Source organism: Phaseolus vulgaris, chromosome 11 (assembly GCF_000499845.2).
Source record: "Phaseolus vulgaris cultivar G19833 chromosome 11, P. vulgaris v2.0, whole genome shotgun sequence".
NCBI classification, from domain to species: Eukaryota; Viridiplantae; Streptophyta; class Magnoliopsida; order Fabales; family Fabaceae; genus Phaseolus; species Phaseolus vulgaris.
The window spans coordinates 52,972,466-52,988,228 of record NC_023749.2 but is presented as its reverse complement, the minus strand read 5'-3'; the positions used below and the strand labels follow the sequence as shown (position 1 = coordinate 52,988,228).

The 15,763-nt window shown below is 35.1% G+C and overlaps 2 protein-coding genes across 3 annotated transcripts; one reads left to right on the top strand and one right to left on the bottom strand.

The window, feature by feature from the left end:
• The first annotated feature begins 2,989 nt into the window (after positions 1-2,989).
• LOC137826541 (SUMO-activating enzyme subunit 2) lies at positions 2,990-10,198 on the top strand. Of its 2 annotated transcripts, XM_068632540.1 has the most exons (12): positions 2,990-3,201; positions 3,331-3,378; positions 3,461-3,550; positions 5,702-5,785; positions 5,866-6,084; positions 6,728-6,829; positions 7,320-7,778; positions 7,877-8,106; positions 8,666-8,759; positions 8,851-9,030; positions 9,311-9,408; positions 9,524-10,198. In XM_068632540.1, the coding sequence occupies exons 2-12, from the start codon at positions 3,343-3,345 to the stop codon at positions 9,858-9,860; spliced, it is 1,929 nt and encodes a 642-aa protein (XP_068488641.1). In that variant the 5' UTR covers positions 2,990-3,201; positions 3,331-3,342; the 3' UTR covers positions 9,861-10,198. The 2 variants fall into 2 exon arrangements, with proteins under 2 accessions (XP_068488641.1, XP_068488650.1); XM_068632549.1 differs by lacking the exon at positions 2,990-3,201 and having other exon boundaries at positions 3,219-3,378.
• Positions 10,199-12,011: 1,813 nt separating this feature from the next.
• On the bottom strand, positions 12,012-15,346 carry LOC137830626 (probable receptor-like protein kinase At4g39110). The gene has a single exon (XM_068638082.1). The coding sequence runs from the start codon at positions 15,033-15,035 to the stop codon at positions 12,366-12,368; it is 2,670 nt and encodes an 889-aa protein (XP_068494183.1). The 5' UTR covers positions 15,036-15,346; the 3' UTR covers positions 12,012-12,365.
• Between the last annotated feature and the right edge of the window lie 417 nt (positions 15,347-15,763).

Here is a 15,763-nt window from a genome sequence, read left to right as displayed (position 1 = left end):
CGATGGTGGCAGAGATGGTGGTGTTCGCGGTGGAGGGAAGGATCGGGAGATGGTGGTCTTGGCGGTGGAGGCGGTCGCATACGATGGTGTTGGCGGTGGAGGACGGTGGAAACATACGGTGGTGTTCGTGGAGGAAGAATCGCAGCGACGACAGATGTCGCTCGCGGTCGTGGATGCTGCTTGTTTTTTGTAGGGTTTCAAAATGATTGTGAATTTGTGAGAAAAAAAATGGCACCAACACTTGCACATCACGATTCACATTCAGCAGTGAGTTGACGGGCCAGCCCGTCCTGCCCTGTCGTAAGCCCGCACAGGCCACGGGTTATGCGGGACGGGCTTAAATGGGTTAGCGGGTCAGAAAAGAGAACCCTCCCGCGTTTTTTGTTGCGGGCTGCGGGTCGGCCCGCGCGACCCGCCCCGTTTTGCCACCCCTATTTGTTACATTATCCTCTTCTTTAAAAGAAACCTTGTCCTCAATGTTGAATTCTGCAAAAAGCTTGCCTCGAAGTTATAGTGTCCTCCCATTTTGCTTGGTGGTCTTCCAAGTCTTCCCACTTTATTAAGTGTTGTTGAATGGTTGTTGATTCCTTCTAATGATTTTGTTTTGTAGTATGACTTATGGTTGCATCACAAAACCTATGTTTTAATTTGTAATGGGTAATGGGACATATGTCTTAACATGATCACTTTTACACAATTTCAATTGAGTACAGTGAAAGACGTGATGATTTTTTTGCAAAAAGGAAAAAAGGAGTTTATAAGCTACTTTCCCAATCTTCTTAATTATAGGAAAGGATTTGAAATATCAAAGGCTAAACTTTTGATTCTTTCTTAGCAATACATAATGTTGTCTAAAGGGTTGAAGTTTAACCAATATCATGTCATCAATTTCTAATTGTAGTGGATTTCATCTTCTATCCACCACTTTCTTCATGTGATGTTGTCTTTTTATTTTGAGTTTGTTGATTGTTGCATCTCTCTATATGAGTTGATTTTGAACATTAGGGATCCTGGCTACTAATGGTATATTTAATTATTTGTGGGGGGTCTCTCCCATAAACAACTTTGAAGGGTGTTATGTCGGTACTATAATGGAAGGAAGAGTTGTACCAATATTATGCCCATGGTAACAGTTTAGACCATTCCTTAGAATTTTTATATGTAAAGCATCGTAGATACATTTCAATGCATTTTTTCAATGTCTCCTATTGACCATCCATTTGCGAGTGGTATGCAATCCTTAATTTCAAAGCGGTACCACTCGACTTAAACAAATGATGCCAAAATTGGCTCATGAACACCTTATCTCAATCAGAAATTCTGGTTTTAGGAAAACCATGTAACTTTACTATGTTTTCACAAACAACTTAGCCACTTGCTTACTATTGAAGTCACCTTTTAAACCAACCAAGTGTGCATATTTTGAAAACCTGTAAATGACCACCATAATAATAGTGCGTCCATTGGAAAAGGGAAGGTTGGTGATAAAATCCATGGCCACATCCTCCATATTTGCTTCGAAATCGGCAAGGGTTGTAGTAACCCGGATGGAAGAGTTATATAATGTTTTGTTTGTTAAAGATTAAACAATAATGCACATACTCCTTTACATCAACATACATACATTGTCAATAGAATTATACTATAATTCTCTTCAAGGTTCTTGTGAATCCTGAATGTCCACCCAAGAATATACTGTGGAATTCCTGGAGGATTTTTCTCATCAATTCATGTCCTTTAGGTAAAATCAATATGCATTTCCAATACAACAACTGATCACAAACTGCATAATGAGAATTGAGATGCTTGTTCTGCATACAAAACAACATTATTGCACTTAACTAATTATCTTGTGCGATAACTTCCCTTAAGTTTGGAAGTAGTTGTAGTTTCGGTTGAGATATTATCATCATAAAGGATCGTGAAAGAGAAACAACAACCACATTCTCCTTTCCAGGTTTATACTCAATAGTGAAATCATAGCCTATTAACTTGTGCAACCAATTTTAAAGTTTATATCTTATTTTATTCATATTGATAAATGTGAGCATATTATAAATCTTATTTATCAACTTAAGTTAATGGTCTAAAATAATAATCAAGTGAACAATTTTTTTACTTATCACATGGCATAACATGATTTTTTTTTATTCTGTCTTGTATTTTTCATTAATATAAAGAAACTCACTACTTTTATAATGTACTATTCAATGTAATGGTTACCTCTCAAGCAAAATATTTAGTTCAACCCTTACAAAAGACAAGTTGAACCACATGTAATATGAACAATAACAATTTCTATACATTTTTTCTAATATCACAATATTAAGTAGATTCTTTTTTACATTACCTTGATATGTTTAGTCAAAAGCTATAATAAGAATTGATTATGTTTCTGTGATGTTTTATATTATTTAGGAATAATCAATGGAACTTGTCTTTTGAGTGAAGATTCCAAGATTTTCATTTTCACATAAAAACAAATTATACAATTGTAATTTGCACTTAAAGTTTGCGTAAGTAAATGCCCACTTAAATATGAGTGACAAAATATTTTTAATTTTTATTCATCTCCATATTAACATGAATTCAAATACTTCTATAGACCAACATAATAAGTTTACAATAAAATTAATTGATTGAAAAAAAATATTTATTTTGATTAACATAAAATTCAACAAAAACAAATTTAACAGAATTAAACAAATTGTAAATTATATAATTATTTCTAACTTGTTTTCATTTCACCATCTTATTAAAACAACTACAAGAATTAATGATATTAGATAAGGTGTAAAAGAAAAAAATTAATAACAAATTAATTTCAACTGTTTTATGTTTTATTTTGTTGAGGAATCGAAATATAGTTCGTTTTAAAAGTTAGTATTCTATCATGATTTTATTTAAAAAAATATTAAATAAATTAAAGAAAAATAATATATTTAAATGTGAATTATATATTAAGCATATAGTTTCATATTTTGAATATAGTTTTCAAAAGCTAACAATAATGGTAAAATAAAAGTTTGAACTTGACCAAAAAACAAAACACACTTGTGTCGGTGTTATGGTATTCTTGTTTCCACAATAGAGTGTGTTTTATATATAATGTTTTAGTTTGCTGAAGTTGGCTTCATCTTGGGGTTTGGCGCTTTTTCCCTGACGACCCTTTTAGATTCTGCCACTTCCCTCACGTCAACGGTTCGATTCCCTGCACCACTTTCCCCTTTTCAATTTTTAAAACCTCGTTGCATTTTTTTCTCTTCTTCTCTCTCATGTGATTTTTCAACGATTCTTCTTCTTTTTCTTCTACTTCTTCTTCTTCCACAGTCTCACTTTCCAATGGCTTCTCCTCCTTTTTCTTACGCCGTTGTAAAGGTACATCCTTTCTCTCTGTCGTTTCCACTGGGAGTGTCTCGTCGATTGTATACAGTCTTAAGTCGTTTTGGGTTTTTTTCAGGATGCAAAAGTGCTTATGGTTGGTGCTGGTGGAATTGGCTGCGAGCTTCTCAAGACTCTCGCTCTCTCCGGCTTTCCTGACATTCACATCGTTAGTTTTCTTCTCTATCTGGGTTTTTGAGGTTGTTTTGAGAAAAGGGTTTTTCAGTTAGAAAAGGGTTCTCGAGTTATTTTTTGGGATTTGAGTTTTTTGGGTGTTTTGTTTAGGGTTTTGTGCTGTTGGGGTTTTGTCAAAGTTTCGAGCTTCGTGCGTTTCGTGAGATGGGTGTTTCAAATGTTTCGCGCCTTGGTTTTATTAAGGAGGTGTCTATGAGCGCTAGGGGTTAGTGTTGTTTGTGCTGCCATAACTGTATTGAGGTCTTGGGGTGGGGCAATATGGTGCTGAAAATTGATTTGTTAGGTTTTGGTTTCGGGAGGGTTGATTGGTAGTTTGATTTTTTCTCCTTTCGTGTAGTTGGTGGCTGATAGGTTCTCGTTCCGAATTTCAATGTTTTGTTGAAGGAGGAAGAGTTTTTGAGTTTTGAGCAGGTTTTTATGCTTTTGGGTATGAACTGTATTCAGTGGAGAATGGGGTGTTTCTTGTTGGAACTGCTGTGTTGGAGCTTACCCTTTGTTGACTTGAATTGCTATTTTGCTATTTGATGTTGAGGATAGTGGATTTATGGTGTTAGTTAGTCGGGTAGTTGTGGATCTTTGTATTTATTTGGGAATCTTGAGTTTTAGTAATTACAGTTATGGCTAATAAGATCTTCGAGAATTGAATGTTAATTAAAATGAGTTTTTTGGTAGAGATGGTGTAGCTACTCAGTGCTGAGGGTGATAGGTTAATGATAATTGTGGATCTGCTGAATGGAATCATGAGTGTGTTGTGACCTTGTGCCATACATGTTTTCATCAAGGATCTTCTCATATGTTTATAATTGTATCTATACATGTGTATATATCTATTATCATAGTAGTTTACGATGGGATTCAAATAGCAAAGTGATTTTCAATAACCAGCCATTGCAGCCGCAGTAATGGCTTTTCAGATGTTATAATGGCAGAACAATGCTATAGGCTCCAAAAAGCCATTTTTAGTATTTCGTTATGTTCTTTTTCTATTAACTTCATCATCCTTCATTTTTTGACTTTATTATATGTTCTTACTTCGTGTTGCTAAATAGCCACTATAGTGGTACTTTAGCACTATTATGTTGAGGAATTTCTCTGATTCCCAATCGTGACTTCAGCCACTGTTGTGGATGCTAGGGTGTTGTGGTTGCAGCATGTGTCTTGCGTCGGTATACAACTGATTTTTTTGTACTAAATAATTGGTATATCCTATGTCAACTGCTAATTGGTATATCCTTTGTCAACTGCTAATTGGTATAATTGATATTTCTCTATCTTAAAATGAATATTAGGGATTAAAAATAGTAATTTGAAATTTTAGAGGGATGAAAATTAGAGAAAAATTATTTCATAAGGACTAAAATCAAGATTCATACATTTTACAAGGGCTAATAATAACTATTTCAAATTTATAAGGATGAAAAACAGAAATTTTTTTGTAGAACCAAAAACAAAACTTACTAATTTTATAGGGACTAAAAATATTAAAGCGTAGTAAATAATAATTATTAGATAATAATAATATTTAAAGTAGCGGCCTTCCCACTTCTTGTTATCCTATTATACCATTTTCAGAGTTTGTCACTGTGTGTTGCTGCTATCTAGATTGATGACTTTATTATTTATTATTGCAAGTTAGATTCTCACTTGTTGTAATCAATGCATCATTAAGTGTAGCCAAATTTTGCCATGTCACTTTAGTTTTACAATTATTTTTCATGGACAACTTCGATTTATAGTTTTGGAGGCTGCAGAGCTGTTTGAAGGGAAGCATACTGGGTTGAAAACTATCTTGAATATAGCTCAAGTGTGTTACTTTTCACCATCCTTGTTTCTTGAAAAATCTATCCTACAATTGTCTCATGCTGATTTTGTACAATGCCACTCTTTCTACTAAATTGAGTTCCTGGATAAAGGCTTGAGCATTACAATTGATTTGGCAGTCTTACTGTCAGCAATCAGTCAACCCCTCATGGATTCTTGCTCTATGTATGAGGAGTTGATATTGTGTGTGTGCACATGCTCACTACTACTAGTCATTTTTTTAAATTTTCTATTGATCTAACTGTATTGTTTTAAGCTATGAATGTACTTTATCAAATTTTCTTAATTTATTTCTAACGTGCAGATTGACATGGATACTATAGAAGTCAGTAACCTGAATAGACAATTTTTATTTCGACAATCTCATGTTGGGCAATCTAAAGCTAAAGTAAGTTTGAACCGTTATGGTTATTATTGTTAATGGTATAGGTTTCAGTTGTGCATCCATCTGACGAAGTGTTCAACCAGGTTGCTAGGGATGCTGTGTTAAAATTTAGGCCCCACATAGATATTACACCATACCATGCAAATGTCAAAGATCCTGAATTCAATGTGGACTTCTTTAAGCAATTTAATGTTGTTCTAAATGGACTTGACAATCTAGATGCACGCCGGCATGTGAATCGCTTGTGCCTGGCAGCTAATGTTCCTTTGGTTGAAAGTGGAACTACTGGGTTCCTTGGACAGGTAATTTAATTGTATTTATTGGTTCGGAGTAAGTGATATCCAATTTAGGTTTGACTTTTTTTATCATTTTTGGTAGATTCTGAGTGGTAATTTTTGTTTTTGATGGTTATGTTTATATAAGTGTCTATATTTTTTTGAATTATTGATTATCTGGCTGTCCATATATATCTAGTTAAGAAAATTGTTTATTGTTAGTGACTGGCAACACTGTTCCTAGGTAGGCAAATTTCTTATTGGGAAAGCAATGTGTTTATGTGGCATGCTTTTATGCTTTAACATGTGGATATCAGCTAAATTTTAAATTCTGTCCTCAGATTATCCACTAAAACGTTCATCCTCTATTTCAGTTTTGTTCATGTTCTCTGATTAAATTGATTTGAAGTTTTCAATTCTTAAATTTAAAATTTATAATTATGTGACATTTGAGGTTTGATATTTAATACTTGATGTTTCTTTTGCTAATTTTGTTACCCCATCTGCCCATGGATTTTCTGCCTATGGATTTTCATGGCAAATGTGTGTTACAGTCTTTATTGTCAACTTCTTCATAATGTCAATTTAATGCGATTTGTTGTTAATTACTGCAATATATGAAGTTGCTATTTCTCAATCAAATTTATGATTTAGTTGAAATTGAAAGTAGGTAACTGTACATGTCAAGGGAAGAACAGAGTGCTATGAGTGTCAGCCTAAACCAGCCCCCAAGACATATCCTGTCTGTACTATCACTAGTACCCCATCAAAGGTATGATTTATTGTCATTTTCATTTGTGTGTAGTAAATGACAGTGTTTGTTAGAAACAAAACACTAGTGAGATTATCCGGAAAAGTTATATTGAATTATAGGCCTCCGAACATGTAGTCTATGACTGTTTAAATTTTTTTTATGTGATATTACTGGTTATACATTGATTGTGTTTGGTTAGTCATATCTTTTGCTAGGCATCTAACAGTTTGTATCTTGGGACAGAGAAAATGAAACTATAGGAGCTGTGGTAGTTCATAGAAATTTTTGGTTGTTCATGATTATTTGGATTTTCAATGAATGGGATATCTATGTTGCATTGTTGAATCTTGAAGGATGCTACTAGATAAATACCTTTTTACATTATTTAAGGCTGTCATTTTTTATGAAAATAGATAAAATTTGCTTCAAAATAAGTATGAATTTTGACATTTGCCTCAAACTTCTGTTTAATGAGTTCTAAACTTTTATCTCCCATTGTTTACGGCAGTTTGTTCACTGTGTTGTGTGGGCAAAGGACCTACTTTTTGCCAAGTTATTTGGGGATAAGAATCAGGATAATGACTTGAATGTTCGATCAAGTGATGGTGCTAGTTCCTCAGAAAATGTAGATGATGTATTTGAACGCAGGAAAGATGAAGACATTGATCAATATGGAAGGAAAATTTTTGATCATGTATTTGGGTATAATATCGAATTGGCCTTGTCTAATGAAGAGACATGGAAAAATCGTAATAGACCAAAGCCTATATACAGCAAGGATGTTCTGTCTGATGATCTGGTTCAACAAAATGGAAATTTGGAGAAAAATTGTGCCTGTAATGATGAATTATCAGTATCTGCCATGACATCTTTGGGTATGAAGAATCCACAGGATATTTGGAGTCTCAGAGAAAATTCTAAAATATTTCTTGAAGCATTGCGAATATTTTTTACAAAAAGGGAAAAGGTCTTTTGCGATACTTATTTAGATCTATCATATTTTAATATTATCTTCATATCTAGATACAACATTGTGTTTTTATTTTTAAATTCATCTTTGAGCAGGAGATTGGCAATCTAGGATTTGATAAAGATGATCAGTTGGCTGTTGAATTTGTTACTGCAGCTGCTAACATACGGGCTGCTTCCTTTGGCATCCCTCTGCACAGCCTTTTTGAAGCTAAAGGTATTGCTGGTAATATTGTGCATGCTGTTGCGACTACAAATGCTGTTATTGCTGGGTTGATTGTCATTGAAGCAATCAAAGTGCTACAAAATGACATTGAAAGTTGTAGGTATGATGTGATTCCAATTCCTGTGTATTCTTTTTTGGATTATTTGTAGTGATGGGAAAGTGGCTTTGTTACCTTAATGTTTGGGTTTCAGGAAACATTGTGAAATGTTATTTTAACCAAAAAATACCTTGGAAGAAAATGCTACCTACTGGCTATTGACAATTCTTTTACCGGGCAAAACGTAATTTGTAGGATAATCATGTTGGTGGGGCTAGATTGTAGAGCTACACCCAAATTTCACTTTGAATGCTTGATAATTATCATTTTTGTTTGTTAAATATTAAATCAGTGTAGTTTATCGCCACTGAATAAAATTATGATTTTAGAAGATTGCCTGGGGCTTGTTTGTTGTTTAATGGTTAAAAGAAAGTTAACTTTGTTTTTGTTTGAGAAAAGTGCAACTTGTCAACCATTGCTTTTAGTTGAAAAAACATTTTTCTTAAAAAAAAAGCTTAAAAAATGCCCTTAATCATGACTTAAAAGAGGGTACAGACACTGTAGTTTACAATTCAACTTTACTATTTTTAATGTTTTTTCTAATCTTTTCTGGACATCTCAGAATGACATATTGTCTGGAACATCCATCAAGAAACATGCTGCTTATGCCTGTGGAGCCATTTGAACCTAACAAGTCTTGTTATGTTTGTTCCGAGGTTTGGCAAATCTCCCTTTGTTATATCTGTTGCCTGAAGTCATTGTTAAAAACATGCTCACACTCAATATATTCGTTTATGTGCTAAACAGACACCTTTATCCCTTGAAATAAACACCAACCGTTCAAAGTTGAAAGACTTAGTCGAAAAAATTGTTAAGGCAAAACTAGGGATGAACATTCCTCTAATTATGTGTGCTTCAAACCTCCTTTATGAAGCTGGTGATGTTGAGGACGACATGATTGCCATTTATGAGTCCAACCTTGAAAAGGTATATTTCTTGTCTTTTGTTTGGAATATATATGATCGTGAATTAGTAGCTAAAATCTCAGCAGCTAATTAGATACCAATTTAGAAACTAATTTATAAATTTTATGAATAATAGAAACTATTTTAGATACCAATAATTTTTTTTTCTAAAATAATATCAAATTTAGTTAATATAGTGACTAATTATTTTTGGTCTCTAAAATTAATTTCTATTTAGTGATTTTCTTGTAGTGTTGTAGTATTGCTTCAAAGCTTCAGAGCCTATTTCCTATCTCTTTCAGGTCCTAGCTGAGCTTCCTTCACCAGTAACTGGTGGAACAATGCTTACAGTGGAGGATATGCAACAGGAATTTGTTTGCAATATTAACATCAAACACAGGTTTTTACTCGACTCTAGTTTTTTGTTCTGCTAGAATTGTTTTTGTTCCCATCTCCAGGAATCCTTATCTCTTTTCTGCTTGTTTTAAACTATTTTCTCTCTGGGTAATTTTCAGAGAGGAGTTTGATGAAGAGAAAGAACCTGATGAGATGGTTCTCTCAGGATGGATTCAACCAGTGTCAGCAGCAGAAAACAAAGACAAATCTGTTGGCAATGGTGGAAGCACCTCAGATGCAGCAGTAACAGCTGTGGAATCTGAGAAGGATGATGAGATAACTATAGTTTCAACCTTGAAGAAGCGAAAGCTTCCCGATGAAACCGACATTTCAAGCGCCACCACCGCCGATGCCGACACAAAGCATCAAAAGCAGTTGGAAGTAATCGACGACGAAGACGATCTTGTGATGCTTGATGGGGATTTAGACAGCTTTAAAAAGAGAAGATTGTCATAGTCAGTTCATGAACTAAAATCAGCATGAATTCTTGCATCCTAATTTTGTATTGATAGGGAGGTTTGGCGATTCTTTTGGCCATATTAGTTGTTAGGAATGTTGCTAATAGTCTTTTGCTTGACATAGATACTGTTCTTCTCCTTTGTGCTTTCTCAGTAGCTGCAGCATGTATTATTCTCGCTGACGCCTGACAGAGAGGATCATTGACCTCATGAATTAACTTTCTCACACATGGCATTACTGATGATCAACAGTTTTGCAAACTGATTACCTATTCAATTATTGTCATGTATACTATATTCTAGATTTGAAATGTGATTTATCTTTTATCTGCTGAATCTGTTTGAATCTGCTGAATCTGACAGTTTTTGTTCAAGGCATGGCCATCTATAATGGCTTAATGATACCATGTGCATAAGATTCATTACAATTCTCTCATACACAGAACACAGTTGGAAATTATGTAGCACATGACACGGACACAAAATACATATAATTTCTAAAATATAAATAAAATGTAAGATATAATATATAAATCTATATATTATATAATTATAAATTATATAAATTGACAATAAAAATTTATGTATATAAAATGTTTTAGATTTTTTTAGCAGAAAAATATCTTTTTATGATTGTTTCAAAAATGATTTTTATAATCATATTAAAAATTTATATAATAAGTTTGAGTTTTTAGAAAATTAATGTATTTTTCATTTTAAAATTGTGTTAAAATTGTGTTGGAATTGTTAAAATTTTAACAAATATTTTTTGAATTAGACATTTCATGGATATGTATCTTACAAGTGTTAGATTGAGTGTTGGTGTTTGATATCACGTCATTTAAGAAGAGTATCCAAATTTTAGGTGACATCAAACGTGTACATCTAGATGTTGAACATGTCTTTTAAGAAGAATATTCAAGTTCATAGATGATATATCAAACATTTAAGAAGAATGTCCAAGGAAGATATCAAACTTTAGATGTTGAACAAATGAACATATCAAAATGTTGAACAAAAGTTAGCAATTACATAATATAGTGTGAAGAAGAGTACATTATGTTAACGTGAGGATGTGACTAATATGATGGTGGTTCACTACAAACAATCGAATGGTGTTTCATTTTTTTATTGCGGAATGCATTGAAAGTTTGAAACAGCATGAAAGTGTAATGCTTGACCAAAATGTTTTCTTCACTTTCAAAGTAATCAAAATTACTTTAAATATCGATAATTTTTTTAATTTATAAAATAATTTATAATTTAATTAAATAGTAATTAATTATTTTAATATTTAAAATTAATTTTTATTTATTGATTTTTTTAATAATAGGAATGTAATAAAAAAGAAGTATGGACCTTATGAAGATTTATGGAATAATTGTTGGTTCTACTATTTAATTTAGAAGCGAGACTAGATAAAATAATTGTCATTTTGACAATAACAATAAATTTACACAATAATGGTTGTCTTATGCTAGTGGATCAACTAAGTAAAGAACATAATCGTGCAAATTTACTTATGTACTAATCCATTTTAATTAAGATAAACCTTTTAAAATACATATGAAATATTCTTTATTTTTACTTGATGTCGAATTTAAATTTAATATTAGAATATTCTGTGGACAGAAGATATCTTTATCTCCATTTGGATCATTACAAGGTAGGAAAAGGAGATTGTTCTACTTTTATCACCAGATTCAGCTATGTTGTCTTTGTCCTATTTATTTACGTGTTTCACTTTTTGACAGCAAAAAGTTTAAGAGAAGACACTGTTTATATCAGTACCTGTGTAAACCAAGAGTTGAAGCTCTCGTTTGATATTTATGTGTCATTACATCTTCTATCTCAGTTAAGATAACTGTTTTTTTTCTCTCCACATCAATTAGATTAATAATATAACTAAAAAAATGCGTTGTTTCGAATTTAAAAAAAATGAGAAATAGAATGAAAGAGACATTTAAAAAAGAACAAACACACAGTAGAAAATCTCATATGGCCAAATGAGAAAAATAGGAGATTTTTGTAGAAGGACTCGAAAACTCTGCTAGAATATTGGTCCATTACATAAAAATTGAAGTCAAAACTTCACTACCTGAAGTAGCCAGTTTCTCTGAACATGCTTCTACAATTATCTCCCTACAAGTTACATAACAATATACAACAATTCATTTATGTAATACCATACATCATTAATGGTACTGTGTTCTCACAAGCCAATAAGTTAATCACATTGCATATTTGATACACTCTTTTACTATCATGCAGAACAATACCCCACACACAATACAAAAGTACAAGAGAACCTACTCCAGAAACAACACCAATATCACACCATTACACAGGATTTTTTTGGTCCAAGCCTTCACAAAGTTATAACATCTCCTAGAGATGATCAAAGTTGTGGCAGTTCAGTTGGGGGTGCCATTTATGAAAAAACTGAATCCGTTTTTTTTTATAAAAACTTTCATGTTAGGCATCACTAAACTGAATTGGTCTTTTACCTGCCATTCAGATTGCTGAACTGAGCAAACATTGCAGTTCCAGAATGGTCATCAATAGAGTTCATTTCTGGTGTAGCATTGTTCACTTCAGCACGTGGCGGCACCACTGCAGCGGCAGGTGGTGGAGCAGCCGGAGATGCCGCCAGAGCTGCCGCTGGAGCCGGAGGGTCATCAGAAGGAGTGGAAGGTGTTGGTGGAACATGTGGTGAAGTAGGAGCAGCTGCAGATGACTTTGTCTCATCTTCAGCTTTTCCTTGTGTGAAGGCCTCTTGAAGCTGCAAAGCATACTCCAAGTTCCACAAAACATCTCCCATTGAAGGCCTATCCACTCCATGATCAGCCAAACACTTCTCAGCAGCCTCAGCAAACTTCTTCATGGATTCAGGATTGATGGATCCAATAAGGAGAGGGTCTATGATCTTGTCAAGCAAGCCCTTTCTCTTCCACTGCATAGCCCAATCAGCCAAGTTTACTTGCTCACGGGGCAACTGAGGGTTGATGGCTGGCCTTGCACAGAGTGCCTCAAGCAGAACCACCCCAAATGAGTATACATCAGATTTTTCTGTGAGTTGCTGCCTCCTGAAGTACTCAGGGTCAAGATATCCAAAGCTACCCTTCACTGCAGTACTGACATGACCCTGCCCCATTGGTGCATCCTTGGAAAGTCCAAAATCAGAAACCTTGGCAGTCAAATTCTCATCAAGCAAGATGTTGGTGGTCTTGACATCACGGTGGATGATGCCTTGAGCTGTGCCTGTGTGAAGGTAGTGAAGACCACGAGCTGAACCAATGCAGATCTCTAGCCTTTGCTTCCATGAGAGAGGAGGCATGTTCTTTCCATAAAGATGGTCTCTGAAGTGTCCACTAGGCATGTACTCATAAACCAGGATCATCTCATCATTCTCATCACAGTATCCAATCAAGGACACCAAGTGCCTGTGTCTGAGCTTGGACAACATTTGGATTTCAGTCTGGAATTCATTGATGCCTTGCTCTGATTGAGGGTTCCCTCTCTTGACTGCCACTTGAGTCCCCTCATCTATCACACCCAAATACACATTGCCAAATCCACCAACACCAATGATGTTCTTTGAGTCAAAGTTCTTGGTTGCCTCCTGAAGTTCAGACAAGGAGAAGTACCTGCCTAGTCCCATTGATGAGGAGAAGAAGTTGCTCTTTCCCATTGAGTTCTTGCTGCTCATGAAGCTTGTGTCACCAGCATGCAGAGGCAGCAGCCATGAAGAGAAGCTGTTCCTCTTCTGCCAGTCTTGAGGCCTCTTGTGCCACTTGACCACCATGGCTCCCAGCCCAACAAAGGCTCCAAACATCATGGCAAATCCAACTGCTGCCACTGTTCCTCTGTTTGAACCACTAATACTTCTTCCATCAACTCCAAATTCTCCATCCAAACTATTCACAGAGTTGCTCATCTTCATCACCTCTATACCATTCACAATGGCATTGGCACTTCCACCAACACCAGTAGCTGGACCAACCTGAATTGATAGCCCCTCCTCCCCTATCAGTGTTGCATTCACCACAATGTCTTTGAAATAGGGGGTTGACAAGGCACCTGTGACTGCTGATAAATCAAAGTTGGAGATTGCTGTTTTCCCATTAACATACACATTGAAGTAGAGTTGATTCAGCCCTTTGCTAACAATGTCACAGAAGTGCAGCCTAACAAGGTAGCAGAAAGAATTGTCCACATCAAATTTCCATGAGACATTGAAATTTGGCTGATTAACACCAGCATCAGCCATCTCAGTGACAGAGGCATACACAGTTTGTGGAGCAGTGAGAGGGGAGATTGCAGGGTTGTGTTGAGGGAATTTAACAGCAGTGGTTGCCACCGAGGCCTTCTTGGCCAAATTCTTGTTTGTGAGAAAAGGTTCATCAGATTCCCAAGTCCTCCCAAGGGTGTCATTTGATGAGGTGATGAGAGGGCCTCCATTGTTGACCCTGAAAACAGGCTGCAAGCCATAGGCAGTGATGCCTGAGAACTCGCCAACAGGGAAAAGATCAGTGGCAGTGTCAGAGATGAGTTCATCAGGAGCTGAAACAACCTCAATGGCATTGATGAATGCAGCAGAGTTCTTCAGGGGAATGAAGGAAAGGGTGAATTGAGGCTCAGTTGCATTGATGAGGTACTCCTTGAGGATTGGCTTGTCAGTGTTGTTGACATTGAAACTGTGGAGGAGCACATAGGCATCTGTGAAGATGGAGAAAGTGGCCTTTTGGAGATCAAAGATGTTGTTCTTGATGGGGTAGAAATGAAGCCGAACCCAGTGAAAACCTGGCTGAACCAGATGGAAGGAGTATCTTGCTTCCTGGATGAAGATCCTTGCACTCTTGTACACAGGGTAGGATAATTTGCTATCTTGTGCATTGATTTTGAACTCATCATTGGCATTCAAGAAAGAACTTGCTTGAGGGTCTGTTTTGAATTGTCTTCCATCAGGGAGGGTGGATTGAACATCTGCACCACAATCAATGAGGAAATTGTCTCTTGGTTGGAAGGATTCTGAGGGAGGAAGGGCTAATGAAGGAGAGGAGAAGGAGAAGAGAATGGTGATGACCAGGAGGATAGCCATCAAAGATGATGAGCTGAAGGGTGATAGAAAAGGTTGTGTCATTGCCTTCATTTTTTTTTCTATCTTCCCCATACCTCCTGGGGTTGATGAGGATGAGGATTTTTCAATTTAGAATGAAAGAGCAATAATAACAACAAAGAAGTCTCAAATGTGGTGTTCTAGTATCCCTATAAGGGATTTTCTCTCTCTAACTGCTTCAATCTTTGGAGAGAAAAATGAAGGGATCACAACCTTGTGCTCCCAATAATTAGCCAATGATTCCTCAATTCTGGTTCATTGCATGTTTCTGTTTGCTTTATTTAGCATTTCCCAAAACCAACCAAACCAAACGGTTCCTTTCTTTCTTTGAACAGGTCAAACTCACCATTCCCTTCCCTTTAGCCACCTTTTGCACTGATTTTTGGAGCATTCTCTGATTCTCTCAATGCAATAGATTCTCACAAATATAACTAAACTTCTCTCTTCTTACTTCTTACTTCTTACACAGACACTACTACACTTTTTACACAGACACTACTACGACATAAACACAGACACTTCCATTCGAATAATAATACAAATTACACAGACACTACTACGACATAAACACAGACACTTCCATTCGAATAATAATACAAATAATAATCTGTAGAACATTAAACACAAATCTACCTACTATATTCTTATGAATTATATAAATTGATTATATAAATTAACAATAAATTATAAATTTTTTTATTATGTCAAAGATCATGGTTGCTTATTTTTATAATCAAAATAGAAGTTTATACATTTTTTTTAAAATTATGTTAGAATTGTCA